The 22,320-nt window shown below is 38.6% G+C and overlaps 2 protein-coding genes across 6 annotated transcripts in view; both read left to right on the forward strand.

Moving 5' to 3' along the window:
• Positions 1-22,320, forward strand: part of CASP8AP2 (caspase 8 associated protein 2) — a 51,726-nt gene that overhangs the window by 22,877 nt on the left and 6,529 nt on the right. Inside the window, exons 10-11 of one of the 5 annotated variants that reach the window (XR_006202701.1) lie at positions 684-770; positions 3,115-3,214. Coding sequence is in view for 3 of the 5 variants with exons in the window: in XM_042939364.1 (XP_042795298.1) it covers positions 684-740 (57 nt within the window). In the remaining 2 variants the exon portion in view is untranslated. Of the gene's footprint in view, positions 1-683; positions 2,944-3,114; positions 3,215-22,320 lie in introns of those variants that run through there. The other 4 variants (XR_006202702.1, XM_042939364.1, XM_042939365.1 and 1 more) reach the window with 4 other exon arrangements.
• GJA10 (gap junction protein alpha 10) lies at positions 3,135-20,738 on the forward strand. Its single transcript, XM_042939366.1, is given in 4 exon segments — positions 3,135-3,214; positions 19,099-20,561; positions 20,564-20,629; positions 20,632-20,738. Coding segments are annotated over 3 exon segments (1,620 nt in total). The 5' UTR covers positions 3,135-3,214; positions 19,099-19,114.

Below are 22,320 nucleotides of genomic sequence, written 5' to 3' on the forward strand. Positions count from 1 at the left end.
TAAAAAATTTTTTTAATGTTTCTTTATTTTGAGAGAGAGAGCGTGCAAGGGGGGGGAGAGGCAAAGAGAGAGGGAGAGAGAGAATCCCAAGCAGGCTCCACACTGTCCACGCAGAGCTGATGTGGGGCTTGATCTCCCGAACCATGAGATCATGACCTGAGCTGACATCCAGAGTTGGACATTCAACTGACTGAGCCACCCAGGGGCTCCTATTAACCATTTTCTTTAACAGTATGGCTCTTTACATAGGACTGTTAGAAACTTGGTAAGGGGCACCGGGATGGCTCAGTCAGTAGAGCATGTGACTCTTGATCTTGGGATCTTGAGTTTGAGCTCCACTTTGGGTATAGAGATTACTTAAGGAAATAAAATAAATAAAATCTTGGTGATTGTGGACGTAGTTGGGAACAATCCTAATTTTTTCCTATTGTCTTACCATTTACTTATTTGATCTCATTTGTCTTATAATGATGTTCACTTCTTTAAGAATGTTTAATATTGAACAGTTAAACTAGCAATCACCTTTAGTATGAAGATATTTTATTTTTCCAAACATTACTTCATGTTTTTATTATTGAGGGCAACTTTCTTTGTCTTTAGATGTTTTGTGAAAATATTCATCACAGATAAGAAAATATATATATTGAGATGTTTGTAATTAACCATCATTTAAAATTTTTCAGGTCTCAGAAAGATTCCAGCAGCTAATGAAGCTCTTTGAAAAGTCAAAATGCAGGTAGTTAATGGTTCTGCTACAGGACACCAGTAAAGTAAATATCTGACACTGTAACTGTGCAGTTAATGGCCTGTTAGTCATTGAAGATATGAGTAGTGGGTAGAGACATCCAGTTTAGTTTCTGCTTCAGTCACAGGTTGGAGGATGGTTGCTCGTGCAGGATTCAAAGGTTGCTTCATCCATAGAGACGTGGCTTAGAGTGAAGCCTGCTGCAGTTCAGATCAGCATGGCATCTCTCCTCAACCTTTTTTTTGTTTTTTTTGGAGTATAACCGACATATCCTATTTCTTCTCAACCTTCTGATTGCTGATGAGTCTAAGATGCAGAGGGGATAATCCATTTGATGATTAACAAAAAATTTTTTATAGATGAAAAATAAAACATTCTTGAATAGCATATATTTCACAGGCAGTGAACTCTGTAGTCTTTGAAATTTAGTATTTTTCAAATTTTAATTAGGAGTACTAAATATTTTAAAATATAAAACGTACATCATTCATAAACATGAAATCCATTGTCATCTGAATAGATGACATGATTTACCAAGTTAAATTATTAATGATGTTCACTGACATGTTTTCTTAGTTTATTTAAGCCATTCCTACAGGTTTATAATTATATAAGCCATTCCTGTACAGGCAATAATTATCAGCAGGTTCTTTTTCTCTAAGGCCTGAACCAATTGCTTAGATATTTTGGACTTTACATAAAGAAAGTTGTAAAGGTACTTAACCTATCACTGTTTTCAGTATATTTGTATCATAATTACTTGAATGCAGAACACCCAATTTCAAATTCAGTTCAGTTCAAATTAAATTAAATCTGAAAAGAATCCATATTTGGACATAGATCTTAGTGTGAAGGGTCCTTATATTTTTGAAGTTTAAATCGACTTCTGGACCCAGTGTAAATTTTATTGTCTGTGGATAACCTGTTAGTTTCATTATCTTCTCTAAGCAACTAGTTTGCTAATGAGATCTTCAGAAGATATTTAGCAGTTTACTGTGAAGTTAAAATCCTATTTACATAATTCAGAATGTAAGATTGAATAATGGAGAATTTAAATAGAAAAGCTTATTCTTTAAGAACCTTTTAAAATAGCCTGATTATTTTTCAGATTTACTGTGCTTTAAAATTTTTACTGCCTTTAAGAAATAAAACTGAGTTTTTATTTTACCTGAATGTTATGTTAAAATGTGAGTTCCATTCCCTTGTGAAGATAATATATACATTTATGAAAGAATTAACTTGTATCTGAAAGTGATGCATATTAGTTTGAAATTTCCAAATTCCTTTACAAACCTAAAATCTTCAGTGGATTTGTTACTTGAAATTTTTTTTGCTTGCATGATAGCAAAAATAGTAGGTTATTTTATTCCTATCTGTCTCTTAATGATTTTTTTTCCATCCAAGTGCTATAGTCTCATAAGATTCTTGCCAGAATCAGAATATAGCAATAAAGTTACCAAACTGAGTCTGTAAAAAGCTAGTTCTTTATCACTGATGTTACCTGAGTGAACTCATTTAAAGAACAACACCTTATAAAATGGTCATCAGAAAAATAGAATCATAACTTCAGCATTTTCTTACATTACAGATAAATTGCTGAATTCCTTGGAGTCTTGATTGATATTGCATATTTCACAGAAGCTTGGAATTCCTCATGTTTTAAATGGGGAAGTAGAGGGCAGTTTCATGGCATATTCAATTAGTAATAAAAATCTACATTTGTAATTGCTGACGCTTTAATCTCAAGTCAGCATGTTTGGCTTGTTCCAGTCATCAGTCTGATTTGCTCACTTGTTATTGGTCAAGATATTTATTTTTGAACAGAACTTGTTATTAAGATAAAAGCAACAACGAAATGGCATTGAAACCTCAAAGAAATGACTTTCTTTTCTAGATTTTTCAAAATAATTTTGTAGCATTTGAAACAATGATTATTTAGTTCATTTTCATCCATTTTTATTTGCTTTTCTAATTGCCTCTCATTTTGGTACATTGTAAAATAATTTAAATAGTGTATATGTAAATATGTATAATTACAGTGATGTATAATACTTTGTGTATAGGTGTGTTTGTGTGTACATACACACATAAATGGCTTTGCCTAGCCAAGGATTTTTTTTTATCTGTATAAAACTTTTTGTATAAAGTTTGTTTTCAATACCAGTAATGTATAAATAAAGCCATGTAAAGTTCTGTTATATTTTGATTAGAATGTTTCTTTTAGTGTGTTTAGATAATAATTACAAGAAAAAAAAGTAAAACAGGGGATATGGGAGCTGTTTTGAAGTGGTTCTTGGTGGGGGTATGGCTGGCTGAATGTGACTAGATTCATTAGAGAAAACCAGTTGCCTTTGCCTGCTTTCTCACAGCAGGTACTAGTACAGTGAACCAGACCTCTGCTGCAGGTGTCCTCACAGATAAAATCTGGGCAGCACAAAACCCTTTTGGGTGAAGATTTGGGGAAAACAGGTAAGGACTGACTAGCTTGTGCATTATTTGTTCACTCTTCCCCCTCCAGACTTAAAGGACTAATGGGTTACAGCGTAGGCCCTAGACTTTAGGAAATGCCTTAGGAAATTGCTATTTCTCCCACGGTGTCTAAAGAGGGAGCTATGGTTGAAGGGTTACTTCGTAGATAACAAACAAATAATTTACTGTGGTTTTTGTAGTGTTGGGGCTGTGCACCATAGGGCTTTATCTTCTTCCCTCTCTTTGAACCCCCAACATAGCCCAGATTGCTGCCCTCAGCCTTTCCCCAGGGCATTCTATCACTCAGAAGAGCCCATACCATCAGGTAAGTGAGTTCACAAGCCAAAGTAAAGTGATTACCAAGAAATGCCACTGGTTCAAAAGAAAACTCAATTACATAAGATCATCAGACTCTAAAATTAAGCCTGTAAACAGAAAAAAAAGGGAAGAGTTTAGCAATGTGGTATAAGAATAAGAAATAATGAGCCAAGTTGAAATATAAAAAACATATTTAAAATAACATAATTAAGTGGAATAAAAATTGAGTACGGCTGATTAAATGAGTTAGTGAGTTGGAAAGTCAAATTGAGAAATTCTCCCAGAAAGAAGCAAAAGAGAAAAAAGAAGACATGAATGCAGATTTAAGTGAGATGAAGGACAAAGTAGGTGTGCCACCATTCAAGTAACAAAAGAGGTCCAGGATAAGAAAAAATTAAAGATTGAAAGGGCCATGAAGTGCCAAACAAGAAGAAAGTACCCACATCTAGAGACATACTGATAATGAGAAAAATCTAAAAGTTACTCTTGTAAAAATTAAAAATTTTTCTTGTATAAAGGAATAAGAATCAGATCTGTCTTTTCAAGAGCAAAACTGATGTAAGAAAACCTTTTAAAGTATTGGACCTAAAGTTTTACATCCATTTAAATTGTTATTCAAATGTGAGGGCTTAATACAATCATTAAGATTTACCAATCAAAAATCCACATCATAAACATTTTTTGAGAAAATGCTCAGCAACAATAAGTCCAAGAGCTATTATCAGAGCTAGGCAGAAGGAGTGGTTAGATACCTGGGTAAAGTGTGACTAGGACGAGAAAGAGAAAAGAGGAAATATCCATAATTAATTTTAGACAGTATCAACATGATGGAGGTCAAGGGACCAAGAAAATGTTAGAGTCCTTGCCTTGTTAGGATGAAGGTACAAATATAAAAACGCTGAACTTTAAAAATTAAAGTCTGGTGGGTCACCTGAGTGACCAACTTCGGCTCAGGTCATGATCTCATGGTTTGTGTATTCAAGTCCTGCATCTGACTGACTCTGTCAGCATGGAGCCTGCTTTGGATCCTCTGTCTCCCTCTCTCTCTGCCCCTCCCCGCTCGTTCATGCATGCACTCTCAAAAATAAAAATAAACATTAAAAAAGACTAAGCTTAAAAAAAATTAAAGTGTGGCATTGAGGAAAAGTAGCTCTGTAAATTTTCACAAAGTGGATACTTGTATAACACTCATCCAGGTCAAGAATGAGAATAAAGGTGTGAAGTTTTAATAAACTCTGCCAAACAGTTTTCTAAAGTGTGTTTATCCATTTATACTTCTTCAGTAGTGTGAGCTCCAGTTTCTGCACATGCTCTCTACCACTCAGTATGATAAGTCTTTAATCTTAGCCATTCTGGTGGAATGATACCTCCTGAATGTTTGTTGGCTATTTGAATTTCCTTTTTTGGTAAAGTCCCTGTTCAAGTCTCTGATCTCTTTTATTAATTTGTAGGAATAATTTATATATTCTGGATATGAGTTCTTTATTCTGTATGTGGAAATCCCTTTTCCCACTTTGTCGTTTGCCTTTCCTTGGATCACATATTTTTTGATGAATATACATTCTTAATTTTAATCTTTAATCTCCCACCCATCTCCTTCCATCAACCCTTACTTTGTTCTCTATCATTAAGAGTCTCTTGTGGTTTCCCTCACTTCTCTTCCTCCACCTTCCCATATGTTCATCTGTTTTGTTTCTTAAATTCCACATGAGTTGAAATCATAATGGTATTAGTCTTTCACTGATTGACTCATTTCACTTAGCATAATACATTCTAGCTCTATCCACACCACTGCAAATGGCAAGAGCTCATTCTTTTTGGTGGCAGAGTAATACTGGTATTGTGTATATGTGTGTGTATGTGTATATATATATGTATATGTATATATATACACATACACACACACTACCCCTTCGTTACCACCCCTTTATCCATTCATCAGTGGAGATTTGTGCTCTTTCCATAGTTTGGCTATTATTGATAATGCTATAAACACTGGGGTGCATGTGCCCTTTGAGTGTATTTTTGTATCCTTTGAGTAAATATCTAATAATGCAATTGCTGGACCATAGGGTAGTTCTATGTTTAGTTTCTTATCACTCTCTCAATTATTGTAGCTTTATAATAAGTTTTGATATTCAGTAGACAAGTTCCATCACTTTGTTTTCTTTCCTCACTCTCCTAGTGGATATATTTGGTTCTTCACATTTCCACATACATATTAGAATCAGTTTATCAAGTTCCACAGAATCTGAATAAATTCGGGGAGAACTGACATGTTTACAGTGTTGAATTTTCCAGTCCTTGAGCATGGTATATTCCACCATTTATTGTAATTATTTAAATAATGGTGTGTATGTGTGTATAAGGCTTGCATATTTTTCATTAGATTTTTCTTAGTGTTTGATAGTATCTGATCCTGTAGTAAATGATTTAGTTTTCTTTTGGGGATACAGAAATACAGTTGACTTTATACCTAGAAATTTGCTGAACTATCATATATGTGTCAAAAATTTGTAAATTCTTTTGAATCTTCTGTACAAAATCATGGTTTTAATTCTTTCTTTATAATCTGTAAGCTTTTTTTCCTACTTTTTTTTGCACTGTCAAAGACCTTTAATACAATAAAGTTTAGAATTTGATACTAGTGAACACTAAGGTAGTGAACTAGTCTTATTCCTGATCTCATAGTGAAGACTCAATATTTTATAAATATAAGGTTTCTTGTAAATTAAAAACAAAAATAAAAACCACTACAGTTTAAGGAAGTTTCCTTCTTTCTATTCCTAAGAATTTAAAAAAAAGTTTTTTTTTATGTGTATTTATTTTTGAGAAGGAGAGAGACACAGTGTGAGCGGGGGAAGGGCAGAGAGAGAGGGAGACACAGAATCTGAAGCAGGCTTCAGGCTCTGAGCTATCAGCATAGAGCCTGATGCGGGGCTTGAACTCACAAACTGTGAGACCATGACCTGAGCCGAAGTTGGACGCTTTACCAATTGAGCTACCCAGGCGCCCCAGAATTTTTTTTTTTTTTTAATCCTGAATGGGGGTTCCCAGGTGGCTCGGTTGGTTAAGCGTGGGATTTCTTGATTTGGGCCCAGGTCATGATTTCATGGTTCTTGAGTTCAAGCCCTGCACGGGGCTCCATATGGAACCTGCTTGGGTTTCTCTCTCCTCCCTCTCTCTCTGCCTCTCTGCCCCTCCCCCACTCACACTTGCACGTTCTCTCTCTAAAATAAATTTTAAAAAAATCATGAATGGATGTTTACTTTTATTAAAATTTTCTTTTATTTTGTAAATGTGAATTATGTTGATTTTTAAATACTAAACAAACCTTGTAGTCTCAGAATAAGCCTAAGTTTGGGACACCTGGGTGGCTCAGTGGGTTAAGTGTTCGACTCTTGCTTTTGGCTCAGGTCATGATCTCACAATTGTGAGATCGAGCCTGGAGCCTGTTTGGGGTCCTCTCTCCCTCTCTCTGCCCCTGCCCTGCTCTCGTGCATGTATATTTTCATGCTCTCTCCCGAAATAAATAAACTTAAAAAAAAAAATCAGCCTCACTTTAATGTGATGTAGTAGATCCTCTTTATATAATATTAGATTTGGTTTGCTAATGTTTTGTTTAGGATATTCTGTGGGTTTTTAATTTTTTTGTGAGATCTAAAATATTTTCTTAATAATGCCTTCTCAGGTTTTGGTATTCAGGTTATTATGCTGGCTTCATAAAATGCATTGGAAGTGTTCTTTTTTCTGTTTTCTGTGAGAGGTATATGATGAAATTGTGAAAGACATGAGCATAAACCCATTTGCTGAATGTATTTTGCTGTGAAATGAGTTTCTTGGACAGAAAATGTGTGGAATGTGATAATGGTGAACAGGTATTCCATAGTGTCATTCCAATAATATAATTGCCTCCCCTCCATGGATAGTCTGCTATAATACACCTGCTACTTAGTAGTTGGTAGTCCGTATTTGAACTCAACTTTGACTTCGTGGTTGATAGGATAAGCCTTACACAATGGAGGTAACAAGAACAGCTGTGGTGAGGGGAAGTCCATGTTGTTGAGCCCATACAAAGCTTGCTTTCTTGCCATATGGCCATTTTGTACATGGGTCCATTAAGTAAGCACTGGGTTTGCACGGGGAAGAGACTCATTTCCAGAATGTATTATCTTGTCCATCTCATGGAGATTCTCTTCTGCAAGGTGCCTTTTGTGAACATTCACCTGGGACACAATATTCATTCTTTGTTTACAATGTTAGAAGTCCATTCACATTGCTGCTTCCCTAAGACTTTGTCATATATCCAATTATGTTCTAAGTCTTTAACCATCCAGTCAAGCCTTTAACCACTGTCCTTGAATAGGTTCTAGCTTTGGCTCTCAGAGTGAAGGAAGGAGACAACTATATATATTGTTATAAGTCCTATACCCTGGGGCGCCTGGGTGGCCCAGTTGGTTGAGCGACCAACCTCGGCTCAGGTCCTGATTTCACAGTTTGTGAGTTTGAGCCCCATATCTGGCTCTGCACTGGCAGTGCAGCCTGCTTGGGATTCTCAATCTCTCCCTCTTTCTCTGTCCCTCCCCGATGTGTGCTTCCTCTCTCTCTCAAAATAAATGAGCAAACTTAAATTTTTTTTTTTTTTAACGTTTATTTTTGAGACAGAGAGAGACACAGCATGAACGGGGGAGGGGCAGAGAGAGAGGGAGACACAGAATCGGAAGCAAGCTCCAGGCTCTGAGCCATCAGCCCAGAGCCCGACGCGGGGCTCGAACTCACGGACCGCGAGATCGTGACCTGAGCTGAAGTCGGACGCTTAACCGACTGAGCCACCCAGGCGCCCCATAAATGAGCAAACTTAAAAAAAAAAAAAAAAAGGTTCTATACTTCTTCTATCCCCCCTCCTTGGGGGAGAATTTCCCTTTTTTCCCTTTTTCATTCTGTCCTGATTTGGGTTGTAATACTATAGCAGTCTGCTTCTGGCTTGTGTTAGCATGTAATGCAGAAACACCTGGAAACCAGACCCAAATCTTTCTCCTCACCTAACTGGTTATAAGGAGCTGCACATGAAGCTATAGGTTTGGATTGAGTGAAAAGAAAGCAGGTACAGTATTACATACTAGAGTCTGAGCTACCTGCTTATGTCACTTGTATCTTTCAGACCTGCCTCAGCCTGCTTTTTTTCATCTTAATTGATGAATGCTGCATTTAGTACTTTTGGGTTGGGTGGTTCAGATAACACCCAATTAATTCTGGGCAGCTTGGGTCACCTGGTCACTTGATTTCCCATGGTCAGGCATTCAGTCTCCCACAAGGCATAGCTTTGCTATAAAACCCTGGAGGTATGCACTCTGATTGTTTCATTGAGGCTTACCAGAGACTTCATGCAACATATTAGCTATCATCTCTTTGAGTATCATCTGATTTGCTGGCATCTTGCACGACTTTTGTACTACAACCTGAACTTGTTGCAGAGCCTTTTCTTTGTTCCCCAGTGAAAGCTGACAGCTTTACAGGTTGATCATTTAGTGGGCCAAATAACACATCAAGTGGCCTCTAGAATTCATAAAAGCTTATCAAGCATTGTGGGGTTTTGTGTGTGCGTGTGTGTGCTTATTTTAGTGCAAAGGACAGCAACTTATCTTTCACTTTGTAAAGGCTGGACCTCCAGAAACCACTGAGGTGGCAGGCGCCTTAATTTTCGGGGGGGGGGGGGGTAGTTTATATCCTGCCCTGTGGCTTGCATGTCTTATTACTAAAGCATCTACCATATTTGCTACCGCTCTCTCATCAGATCCAATCAGATTAATATTGTGGCCCAGTCTAAAGTTCTGGGAGATGTCAAGACTAGACTAGACTTCTGTGGCCTAGTTTATGGCAGAGGAGGAAAATTAATGTAGCCTTCAGATAAGATGGTGACAAGTGTATTGTCTGTGATCCATTTCGAGTTAATTTTTGTGAAGGCTGTAAGCTCTATGTCTAGATTCAAAGAGGCAAGGGGAAGGGATAGCATCTAGAGAAATATAATTTAGTGTCAGTGTTCTAGTTCTCAGTTTGGTATGGGTTCATGGATATTGACTCTATTATTAGAAAATAAATTTTGGGGGTGCCTAGGTGGCTCAGTCAGTTGAGCATCTGACTCGTGATTTCGGCTTAGGTCATGATCCCAAGGTCATGGCATCAAGCCCCACATGGGCTCTGTTGAGTATGGAGCCTGCTTGGGATTCTCTCCCTCTGCCTCTCTTCCTGGCTTGTGCTCGTGCGCTCTCTCTCTCTCTCTCTCTCTCTCTTTCTCACTCTCAAACAAACAAACAAACAAACAAATAAAAACTTTAAAAGATTTCTTCCATGGAAGAATAAAGGCAGTGTGTGTGCCTTGATACAAGGATTATGACTGATTTGATTCAATGCACTTGAGGTATATTTTAAAAGTTAAATGTGTCTTGATGTGCCTAAGTCCTGACATTGTGATAGGAGCTGGTGATAAAAAGATGAATCATTCTTCCTCTGAAGGAGTTCAGCTTCCTGGGAAGACAAACACCCAACTAACTGTGAGAAGTGGTATACTAGTGTTACAAGGAACAAGTTGGGGCAACATAGAGGAAGTGCTATGTGATCTGATCCTTGAAGGACACCGAGGCAGAGAAGAGTTGGGGAAGGCATAGACTTAGCTTCTTGTGGGTAAATTACATATATTTAATCAAAATTTTTGTCTAGATAATACATTTATGTGGTTTAAAAATCAAGAAGGTTTGGCACAAAAACAGGCACTCAGATCAATGGAACAGAATAGAGAACCCAGAAATGGACACACAAACATATGGCCAACTAATCTTTGACAAAGCAGGAAAGAATATCCAATGGAATAAAGACAGTCTCTTCAGCAAATGGTGCTGGGAAAACTGGACAGCGATATGCAGAAAAATGAACCTGGACCACTTTCTTACACAATACACAAAAATAAACACAAAATGTATGAAAGGCCTAAATGTAAGACAGGAAGCCATCAAAATCCTCCAGGAGAAAGCAGGCAAAAACCTCCTTGACCTTGGCCACAGCAACTTCTTAACACGTCTCTGGAGGCAAGGGAAACAAAAGCAAAAATAAGAATTGGGACCTCATCAAAATAGAAAGCTTCTGCACAGCAAAGGAAACAATTAGCAAAACTAAAAGGCAACCAATGGAATGGGAGAAAATATTTGCAAATGACATGTCAGATAAAGGGTTAGTATCCGAAATCTATAAAGAACTTACCAAACTCAACACCCAAAACACAAATAATCCAGTGAAGAAATGGGCAAAAGAAATGAACAGATACTTCTCCAAAGAAGACATCCAGATGGCCAACCAACACATGAAAAAATGCTCAACATCACTCATCATCAGAGAAATACAAACCCAAACCACAATGAGATACCACCTCACACCTGTCAGAAAGGCTAACATTTAACAACTCAGGCAACAGATGTTGGCAAGGATGCGGAGAAAGAGGATCTCTTTTGCACTGCAAACTGGTGCAGCCACCTTGGAAAACAGTATAGTAGTTCCTCAAAAAATTAAAAATAGAACTACCATATGACCCAGCAATTGCACCACTAGGTATTTATCCAAGGGATACAGATAGGCTGTTTCGAAGGGGCACATTCACCCCAATGTTTAGCGGCACTATCTACAATAGCCACAGTATGGAAAGAGCCCAAATGTTCGTCGATGGATGAATGGATAAAGAAGATGTGATATATATATATATATATATATATATATATATATATATATACACACACACACACACACACACACACACACACACACTTCAGTATTACTCAGTAATCAAAAAGAATGAAATCTTGCCATTTGCAACTACATGCATGGAACTAGAAGGTATTATGCTAAGTGAAATTAGAGAAAGACAAATATTATATGAGGACTTTAAGATACAAAACATGAATTTAAGGGAAGGGAAGCAAAAATAATATAAAAACAGGGAGGGGGACAAAACATAAGAGACTCTTAGAGAACAAAGGGTTGCTGGAGGGATTACCCCTTGTGGGCGGTGGGGGTGGGAGAATAATAATAAATGAGAATTTATTGTGTTTAACCATTTCCCTATTGATGGACATTCTGGCATTTCCTATCTTCTGCAAATGCAGCAGTACTGTAATGAATCACTTTGTACACATCATTTTATACATGTGCAGGTAAATCTGTAGAACAAATTCCTATAAGGATATATAATTGAAGGCCAGGGTATTAGGTTAAATTATGTTCACGAGCACATATCCTGGGATTGGGAGAGGACTTGCTGAAAGTGGTGAGAGTGAACTACTATGTTTATTAAGCTGTGGTGTCTCCTAAATATGAGTCAGCTATGGATTTCATATACTCATTAATGTGAGGTTGACACTGTCATAGAATGTTTTTCCAAGTGGAAGGTGGGATTTAATTTCATGCTTCGTAGAACTAACTTTATTTTACTTTTTTAAAAAGATTTTATTTTTTTAAGTAATCTCCACACCCAATGCGGGACTTGAACCCATAGGCCTGAGACTGAGAGTTGCATGCTCTGCCGACTGAGCCAGCCAGGCACCCCTACGGTGTTTTGAAAATCACTCACCTCAACCTTTTATTTTGTAGTTCTGTTTTTCTGTAATTGGTGTGGTTATCTTTTGGCATGGTAATACCTTTTATCTGAGGAACACCAAATTCTCTGCTAGGAACCTGATAGGTTAACCCAGTTCCTATAATTTCTCACACTTTCTTCTGGGAACCTCTTATTTTCTTATTGTAAGTTCCTCTGAATCTCAGCAGATGAGGACTTGACACAAATGAGCTTTCGTCTTCTGCTGCTGCTACCCTCTATGAGTCGGAATTTCTGTTCACTGATATTATGTCAGCCTTCCCAGTTCTAATGTTTTACAGCTGCTTGCAGAAAACCAACAACCCCTCGTGGCCCTAGGGAGTGTATATCACCAGCTGTGAGTGCAGTGACATGGAAAGTATTGATACCATTGACTAGCACGGAGGCGGTAGCTAGTGGAGCTCTCATTCCAGGTGCGCCTTCCTCCATCCTGTTACGTTTGTTCTTTCTAAACTTCCTTTTCCCTTCTGTTTCTCTGAGTGTGTCTTGGGCCTGCCAGTGACTTCATAGATTCAACATCTCTTTTGGTGAGACAGAAAGTTGGAACTTGAAAAAACAAAACAAAACTTGTTCTCTATGGCACTGATTCTCATCCTTTAGTGTGCTAATTCCTGCTGAGCCGTTGGGCTGGTGGGGATGAGGCAGTGCGTAGAGCTCCTCCCCCCCAGCAGCAGTGCAGGGCAGTATTACCTCATGGGGACATTTCACATTATTACTGTGAGGATATGGGAGAGTCGCCGACTTTGTGCCAATCCTCTGCTTGCTAAAACTCTTCAAGAATGATCAGATTGTTTTATCAGGGAAAAGTTTTTTATTTTTATTTTTTTAAAGTTTATTTTAAAATTTATTTTTGAGAGAGTGAGTGGAGGAGGGGCAGAGAGAGAGGAAGAGAAAGAATCCCAAGCATGCTTTGCGCTGTCAGCACAGAGCCCCATGTGGGCTTCCAACTCACCAAATGTGAGATCATGACCTGAGTCGAAAGCAAAGGTCAGACACTTAACTGACTGAGCCACCCAAGTGCCCCTGCAGGAGATTTTTAAATACATCAACATAGGGTTGTGGGCTTTTTTTTTTTTTTTAAACCTCACTTTCTGGTTTAAACATTATTATCTTGAGTTAGGTAATGCATTTGCTGTTCAGATGATTCAATGTAAAAGTATTCATCCCACCTCTTCCCCAGTCACTCGGTTACCTCCCTTGAGGCAACTAATAGGAGTTTCTTGCGTACCATTCTGAATTACTCAATGCATAATATATGATTTTAATGTTTGACTCTGACAAAATGCATTAAAGGTATTACATTCATTAGTCTTCAGGTGAATTTTAGAATTAAATGTCAAGGGCTTTTTGGGACAGTGTGCCCAGTACTATACAAATACACATATTAATACATCATGTGTTTTTGCCTCTAGTTAATTCTGGCAATTTGTACTTGAGGCTAGTGTGCGATATAGTGGAAATTTGAGCTCCTCACCTGTTTAGCCTTTATTATCCTTTTTTAAAAACTAAATGTGTGAAAATAGAATAGGCGGATGATAGGAACTATTAATAGTTTTTAAAAAAATGTTTATTTTTTGAGAGAGCAAGCACACAAGTGGGGGAGGGGCAGAGAGAGGGAAGGACAGTATATCCAAAGTGGGCTGTGTGCTGGCAGCAGACAGCCCGATGTCGGTCTCGAACTTACGAACTGTGAGATCATGACCTGAGCTGAAGTTGGACGCTTAACCAACTGAGCCACCCAGCTGCCCTAAATAGTTTTATATACTTTCAAAATTTAAGCAGAAAAGAGCAGGCTCAGAAATGTGCATAGGAGCTGTGATTTGAAGTCACCACTGGGTTCTAGTAACACCCTTGCTGTCACCCCTTCTAAGATGGCAGTAAGAGTGTACTTGAGATGTGACTAATGTAGATGCTATGTAAGACTGGGAGTTAGGAGACCTAGTCTCTGTCCACATTGGGCAAGTTATTTGACCTCTTTGGAATTCAAATACTTTCTCCAAAAAATCTGACAGAGCTTTCTAAGGCTTTCAGATTATCCACTTGGAGTTGGTTGGGGGGGCGGTGGGGATATCCTGAGCTGCCTGTTTCAGCCTAATAGAGTATTGGTAGCACGCATAATCTACAGACATGTACAGCCCCCTCTCTGTTTTATTGATCTCTTTTTGAGATGTTACTACTTGCAGCCTAGCATGATTTGCAAGAACACTTTGGGCTTGATTGTCACTCCATTTTTACTTGTTCACATTTCATGAGGCAAGACTCATCCCAGGCAGCTGTTGAATGAAATTGGACGTGACCCATTGATCTATGACATGGATTCCCAATCGGTTGGAAGAAATGCACCCAAAACTCAAATCACTGTGATCATCCACAAAAAAGATAGGAAAATTCTCATTTGTTTCACTTTTCATTTGTAAATATGATATACCAGGAGGGGCTCAGGCATGGCGTCAATTAGAGGAAAATATCACAAGAGAATTGCAAAGCCCCAGAGGACATTTTGACCTCTAGAGAGAACTAGGTTAGACTCCATTGATCAAAACTACTGTGCTCATTCTGGATCCTGCCCCACACCCAGCTGATTAGACGCTTTATATCTGCAACCAGCAGCAGTTTTTCACTAATTAGCCACTCACGGTCCAACTTTAAGGTTCTGTGAGCAGTTACTATTATTTTTGACCACCTATAAGGTAAGTGGTAAATATGTGGACTTCCTTGTTTATGAGAAATATAGGAAATCCCCGTGGGGATAGAAAGATAAGATCTGAAATAAAATTCAGGAAAGGAGCACCAGTTTTTACATGGGAGATGCTAAATTAGTATTTGATAATAAAATTCAAGAATATTTCTAGGACCTGTTTTCATTATTGATAAAAAGTAGTTACTTTTGGGAAACAGGAATATTTGTCTAAAGGATTTTGCTCCTGCATGTCAATATGCATGATTGTATTCCTGTTTTCCATGTTGGACCAGTTTTCCTTTACTTGTTATTTAAAGATAATAATTCCCAAGTTTTAAAGGGATACTGGCAATAGAAACATTAAATAGGTTAGGACTGCCAAGTAGAGGATAATTTAACAAATTGAGTTAACTTTCCCATTTCAGTGTTTTTATATAAAATAGAAGCTCTAGATATTTTTTTAAGTGCTAAAGGAATTATTATTTTTTATCTTTATTTTTTATTTTAGAGAGAGAAAGAGAGAGTGCACGAGTGGGGGAGAGGGGCAGAGGGAAAGAGAATCTTAAGCAGGTTCCATGCTCAGTGCAGAGCCTGACATGGAGCTCAATCCCCTGACCCTGGGATTATGACCTGAGCTGAAATCAAGAGTCGGATGTTCAACTGACTGAGTCACCCAGGCTCCTCAGGAATTAATTTTTAATAAAGAATAATGTCTAGTGGTGCCTGGGTGGTTCAGTCAGTTGAGTGTCCGACTTCAGCTCGGGTCGTGATCTTGCAGTTGTGGGTTCAAGCCCCGTGTTGGGCTCTGTGCTGACAGCTTGGAGCCTGGAGCCTGCTTCGGATTCTGTCTCTCTCTCTGCCCTTCCCCCACTCCTGCTCTGTCTCAAAAATAAACATTTAAAAATTTTTGAAACAAAGAATAATGTCCGTAGATTTTTAAAGGAATAATGAGAAAGCACCTGAACTCTTTAAGAGAGGATAGAACTTAGTAAATTGTTGCTTCAGCTAATAAGGCATAAGTCCAAGATTTTTAAATCTAATATTTTATTTACAAGTAGTATATGTAACTACCTTCTTAATTTTTGAATTTCAAGCAATTCGCAAGCATATAGAGTAAAATAAAAGTCTCATTAATACCCCTCCCAAATTCAGAGAGGTATCTACTATTTATATTTTATTTAAAAAAATTTATATATATGCATGCATATACCGGTAAATTTATATAAATGTTTACTTTGGATAAAAAATTAGTCATACTTGCTTAGAAGAAGAGTCTTTATTCTTTTTCCTTTTTTTTCCCCCTACCCCCCTCCACTGTCATCACTTCCTACAGACCTCCAGTAACCTGTATTAACTTCCTGGTGTGTGCCCTGTATTTTTTTCAAAGTCATAAAGTCTCCGTAGTCATATAGTCCAAAGTCATATATATATATGTGTATATATCTACATATATCTACTATATATACACACATATATATACATATATATACACACACATGTGTATATACATATACACACACATACACACACACCATATACATGTACATACATATATATGTACATTTATAGGATTTTATTTTATTCTGATATAAAATCTCACATTGAATCTATCAATCAATTCATTTGGGGAGAACTGACATCTTTACAAATACTGAGCTTTCCAATCCCTGAGCATGGTATATCCCACATTTAATTCATATAAATAGGAGTATGTGTATGTGTATTTGGCATTGTGTCTATCCTTGAAACTCTATCCTTTGGTTTCAGTAATGGTTCTCTGTTTTCATAGTCTCCCCCTGCCCCCCGACTTTCTTTGGCCATTTCTCACTTTTACTTTATTTGTATTCATTTTATTTGTATTTTATTTGTAGACGTATTCTCCTATGTTATTTTTCAGGGTTTTGTCATTGGCTCACTTTTTCTTGTCCCCGAGTGATCTCCTCTCTACCTATTCAGTGATTATTCACAAATATTTATATTTAGTTTGTATTTTTTGTTGTTGTTTTTATTGTCTTCTAGACCCAAATGCCTTCTGGGACAGCTCCAGTTTTGCCATTCAGTTTTGCTGAGTAAAATCTAAAAATTTTTTCCAATGATAATTTCTGGCATTGATGTGCTTAAAAAAAGACTTCCTCTATTTTAAGATTCTAAAATATTCTTTCATATTTTATTATAATACTTATATGGTTAACTTAAAAAAAATTTTTAATGTTTATTTTGAGAGAGACAGAGAGATGAGAGAGTTGGGTAGGGGCAGAGAGAGGGAGAGAGTATCCCAAGCCAGCTCTGTGCTGTCTGTACCCGATGCAGGGCTCGATCCCGTGAACTGTGAGATCATGACCTGAACCTAAACCAAGAGTTGGGTGCTTAACCAACTGAACCAGACACACAGGCACCCCTATGGTTGACATTTTTACATTTAATACTTTATTCCACTTGGAATTTATTTTTTTTGGAGATACATTGGGAAAATGTAATGATTCCATGTTGTGTGTGTGTGTGTTTTTTTTTTAAAAAAATTTTTTTTTTTTAACGTTTATTTATTTTTGAGACAGAGAGAGACAGAGCATGAACAGGGGAGGAGCAGAGAGAGAGGGAGACACAGAATCCGAAACAGGCTCCAGGCTCCGAGCTGTCAGCACAGAGCCTGACGCGGGGCTCGAACTCACGGACCGTGAGATCATGACCTGAGCCGAAGTCAGAGGCTTAACCGACCAAGCCACCCAGGCGCCCCTGTGTGTGTGTGTTTAAAGAGAGAGACAGCACAAGCAGGGGAGGGGCAAAGGGAGAAGGAGAGAGAGAATCTCAAGCAGGCTCCACACCCAGCTCAGAGCCCAATGATGTGGGGCTTGATCTCATAACTGTGATATTATGACCTGGGTTGAAATCAGAGGTGGATCCTTAGCTGACTGAGCCACCCAGGCGCCCCATCTCTTGTATTTTTGAGTTGATATTCATCCATTCTTTTCACGATTTGTTCATTTTATGTTAGTGAGATTCCTTACTGACCAACTACTGTGAGGGCTGGATCAGGTATATCTTGTTCACTGTTGAATTCCCTGGCATCTAGGACAATGCCTAGATGATAGTAAGATTTAGTAAATATTATTGAATGGGTGAATTATGGAAGAGAAAATTCTTTCATTATTGGTTTTTAACTTAATAACACTTTTCCTGTTTTTTTCTTCATATCTTTCATATTGGGAAGTCTTCTACATCTTAGAAGCCTTTAATCTACTAACTTTTTAATCTCATTGAACTTTGAAAAACATTTTTTTTTAGGGTAAACCAAATAACCTATTCATGTCAGCTCTGCCTTAATTCTTTCCTGGATCCAAGCTTGCTAGAAAAGCGGTTTATATTCACTTTTCTTCTAAGTTAGCAAAGCTTTCATGAAAACATGCTGTTCCAGATGTGGCGTTGTGGATGTAATCACATGTCTGGTACTGTTTCTGTGTCTGCTTAATCTTTACTGCTATCCTGTGCCAGTTCCAGAGGGTATATTTGGCTGATTTGTTTTCTTGCAGTGGGAGCATGGATAATATATAATGAGGATTTACTTTTTTTTGTTGTATATGTGATGATTATTCCAGTGATAAGGTCAAGGAACCGAGTTTTAAAATGGAAAGATGATTCATCCCACTATTATTTATTGATACCTTCTGTGTGCAAAGAACAAAATGCTATAGAATGTGTCCCTATCTGCAAAGAGTGTACAAGATGAGGGATGTAAGACACAGCCTTCACAAAACTCATTTTAGGCACAGTGCCAAATGAGTGGTATAAAAAATAGTGTGGGCATTTAGGAATGGGAAAAACCACTCTGACATGGGATGGCAAGGAAAAACTTCTTGGAAAAGTTGAGACTCATGTAAGATCATGTAGGATGTCTGGTTAATGGGGCCTCTCATCTGGGCAGAGAAATGAACAAAACTTGAGATGGAATGCATTGTACAAATATGAGGGCCATTGCATATATGGAATGAGTCCACTTTGTGTCAGAGAGAAGGAAAGGATAGGCAGGAAATTGGATCAGATTGTGCAGCGTCTTGAGTTTTTTTTTTCTTCCAAAATCATATTCCTTGGAAGTATTCTATTTCATCAAGCATGGGCCATAAATAATTAGGGCTGGAAAATGCTTCATAGCTTTTCTGACATGAAAAAAGAAACTGCTTTATTAATGAGCCTGTGTCTTTATACATTATATCCATGGGTGCTATTAACTTCAGTACTTTCTGTATGTTTCAGACATTAATCTCTTACCATGGGGGATTGGAATTTACTGGGTGACATCCTAGAGGAAGTTCACTCCCACTCAACTATAGTGGGGAAAATCTGGCTGACCATTCTCTTCATTTTCCGAATGCTGGTACTCGGTGTGGCTGCTGAAGATGTCTGGGATGATGAACAGTCAGCATTTGCCTGCAACACCCAGCAGCCAGGTTGCAACAATATCTGTTATGATGATGCTTTCCCTATCTCTTTGATCAGGTTCTGGGTTTTACAGATAATCTTTGTGTCTTCTCCTTCTCTGGTGTATATGGGCCATGCACTTTATAGACTCAGGGCCTTTGAAAAGGAGAGGCAGAGGAAAAAGTCACACCTTAGAGTCCGGATGGAGAATCCAGAGCTTGAGTTGGAGGAGCAACAAAGGATAGATAGAGAGCTGAAGAGATTGGAGGAGCAGAAGAGAATCCATAAAGTCCCTCTGAAAGGATGTCTTCTGCGTACTTATGTCTTACACATCTTGACGAGATCTGTGCTGGAAGTAGGGTTCATGATAGGCCAGTATGTTCTCTATGGGTTTCAAATGCACCCCCTTTACAAATGCACTCAACCTCCTTGCCCTAATGCAGTGGATTGCTTTGTATCCAGGCCCACAGAGAAGACAATTTTCATGCTCTTTATGCACAGCATTGCAGCCATCTCTTTGTTCCTTAATGTACTGGAAATATCTCATCTGGGAATCAGGAAAATCATGAGGGCACTTTATGAGAAATCCAGCAATGAGGACATTGAGGATGAAAGTGGCACTCCATTCCATTTGAAAAAATATTCGGTGGCCCAGCCTTGTATGATTTGCTCTCCCTTGCCTAAAAGAATCTCTTTACTTCAAGCCAACAATCAACAGCAAGTCTTTCAAGTCAATGTGCTGAAGTCTAAAACCACATGTCAAAGCCTACAGCCCAGGCAACTTGAAGTAGACCCTTGCTGTATTAAAAAAGAGTGGACTGAGAAGGATCAGCACAGCGGACAGCTCCATGTCCACAGTCCATGTCCCTGGGATGATAGTACTCGAATTCAGCACCAGGGACAGCAACCAGACCATTCATTTGGCCTAGAAAATGTAAAGTCCCAGTCCTGGCTATGTACAGAGATGGCTCCTAGACATTGCCCATCCCATGCAATAGGAACCTGGGAGCAGTCCCAGGATCTACGACCCTCAGGAGAGCCTCTTACAGAGTTGCACAGTCACTGTAGAGACAACGATGGCAGCATGAGAGAGAGTGGGGTCTGGACAGACAGATCTCACCTGGATAGTCGCAAGGCCAGCTTTCTGTCCAGATTGCTGTCTGAAAAGGGACAGTTGCACAGTGACTCAAGAAGCTTCAGTTCTCAGAACAGCTCTTGCTTGGATCTTCTGCACCGGGAAAATAGTCCCTCGCTTCTGCCTTCTGCCACTGGGTATAGAACATCAATGGTAAGTAAGGACTGATCATAGACCTATTACAAGAGATGTTCCACTCTGGCTGCTTCTTAGTCTTCCCTTTCCAATTTCCTGGTGTGTATACGTGTGTGTTGAGAGAGAGGGAGAGGAGGTGAGGGAGGTTAATTTATAGAGAGTTGAATCCAGTCATTCAGTACATTCAGTTAAATTCAGTTCATGAAATAAACTTACTGAACTTTATATCATTCAGTCTTGCAAGAGCTGGGTTTATAAATGGATAAAATACTGTCTCTCCCATCAAAGGGCTCAGAGTCTAGATGGGGAAGTTATACAGGTAAACATAAATGTGATCAAGTGTAAGGTGCCATGTTAGAAGGAGTGCGCAGGCAAAGGAGGGAGTGGACAATTCTTTATGAATGGGTCAGGAAAAGCTTCATTGTTGAAGTTACTTTTGAATTGAGTCTTTTTTTTTTTTTTTTTTTTTTGAATTGAGTCTTGAAAGATGTAGTGAATTTCTCCAGACCTAGGAGGACTGGGGTGCATGAAAGAAGGACATCCCAGTACAGGGAGCAGCATAGACAAAGGCTGAGAGGTGTGACACAGCAGGGATGTCTGGGGAGCTACATGTGGCTGGAGCACTGAGTGGGAGGAAGGCTATGGAGAGGGAAGGGTGGAGAAGGGTCATGGAGGCCTTGTGGGAAGGCAATGGAGAACCCATAGAGGGTGTGCAGCAGAGGAGTTAAGGGATCAGCATTACATTTTAGAAAGCTCTTTCTATCACAGTGTGGAAAATGGATCAAAAGAGAGCATTTGTAACCTTCAGCAGCCCTTGTCTCGCTAAAGAAGGAGGGTGTGCTCCATTGTTTTAATAGCTCTGGCATTTAAAGGTCATATATGAATATTTGGTGATATATTTCACAAAGACTAAAATCAATATAGTATTGATTTTAATTCTGTTCTCTGAAAAGCCAGTGTGGAATAAGCATTTCCTGGCCATTGTTAAGACATAATGGATATTTACTGTGGACTCTTCTCAGTTCTGGAAAAAGAAAAAATGACATTTGCTTTATCCACTGCTCCTAATAGCTTTAAAAGTTTTTTTTTTTTTTTTAATGTTTATTTTTGAGAGAGAGAGTGAGAGCAAGAGCAAGAGCAAGCGAGCGAGTGAGCAGGGGAGGGGCAAAGAGAGAGGAAGACAGAATCCAAAGCGGGCTCCAGGCTCTGAGCTGTCAGCACAGAGCCCGATGTGGGGCCTGAACTCACGGACTGAGATCATGACCTGAGACGAAGTCAGGCACTTAACTGACTCAGCCACCCAAGCACCCCATAATAGCTTTTTTCCATTAGAAAGAAATCCCCCTAGTTGAGCTCACTTGGTTGAACTTATACACTTGCTTTTTCCTGTTAATGATAATGATTAAATCTATGATGATTGAATCTCTATCCCAATTTCATATATCCTGTGAGTTTAGAGATATTTTTACCACACTAAAGCCATATCTTGAGGAGGCATCATCCTACTCAGAGTTTTCCTATAATACTTCTTTCAAACTGATATTCATTTCTTGGCAGTGACCAGCCATCTATTCAGGAGACTATGTTTAAAAAAAATTTTTTTTTTAACGTTTATTTATTTTTGAGACAGAGAGAGACAGAGCATGAACAGGGGAGGGACAGAGAGAGAGAGGGAGACACAGAATCTGAAACGGGCTCCAGGCTCTGAGCTGTCAGCACAGAGCCCGACGCGGGGCTCCAACTCATGGACCGTGAGATCATGACCTGAGCTGAAGTCAGACGCTTAA

Source organism: Panthera leo, chromosome B2 (assembly GCF_018350215.1).
Source record: "Panthera leo isolate Ple1 chromosome B2, P.leo_Ple1_pat1.1, whole genome shotgun sequence".
In the NCBI taxonomy this organism is placed as follows: Eukaryota; Metazoa; Chordata; class Mammalia; order Carnivora; family Felidae; genus Panthera; species Panthera leo.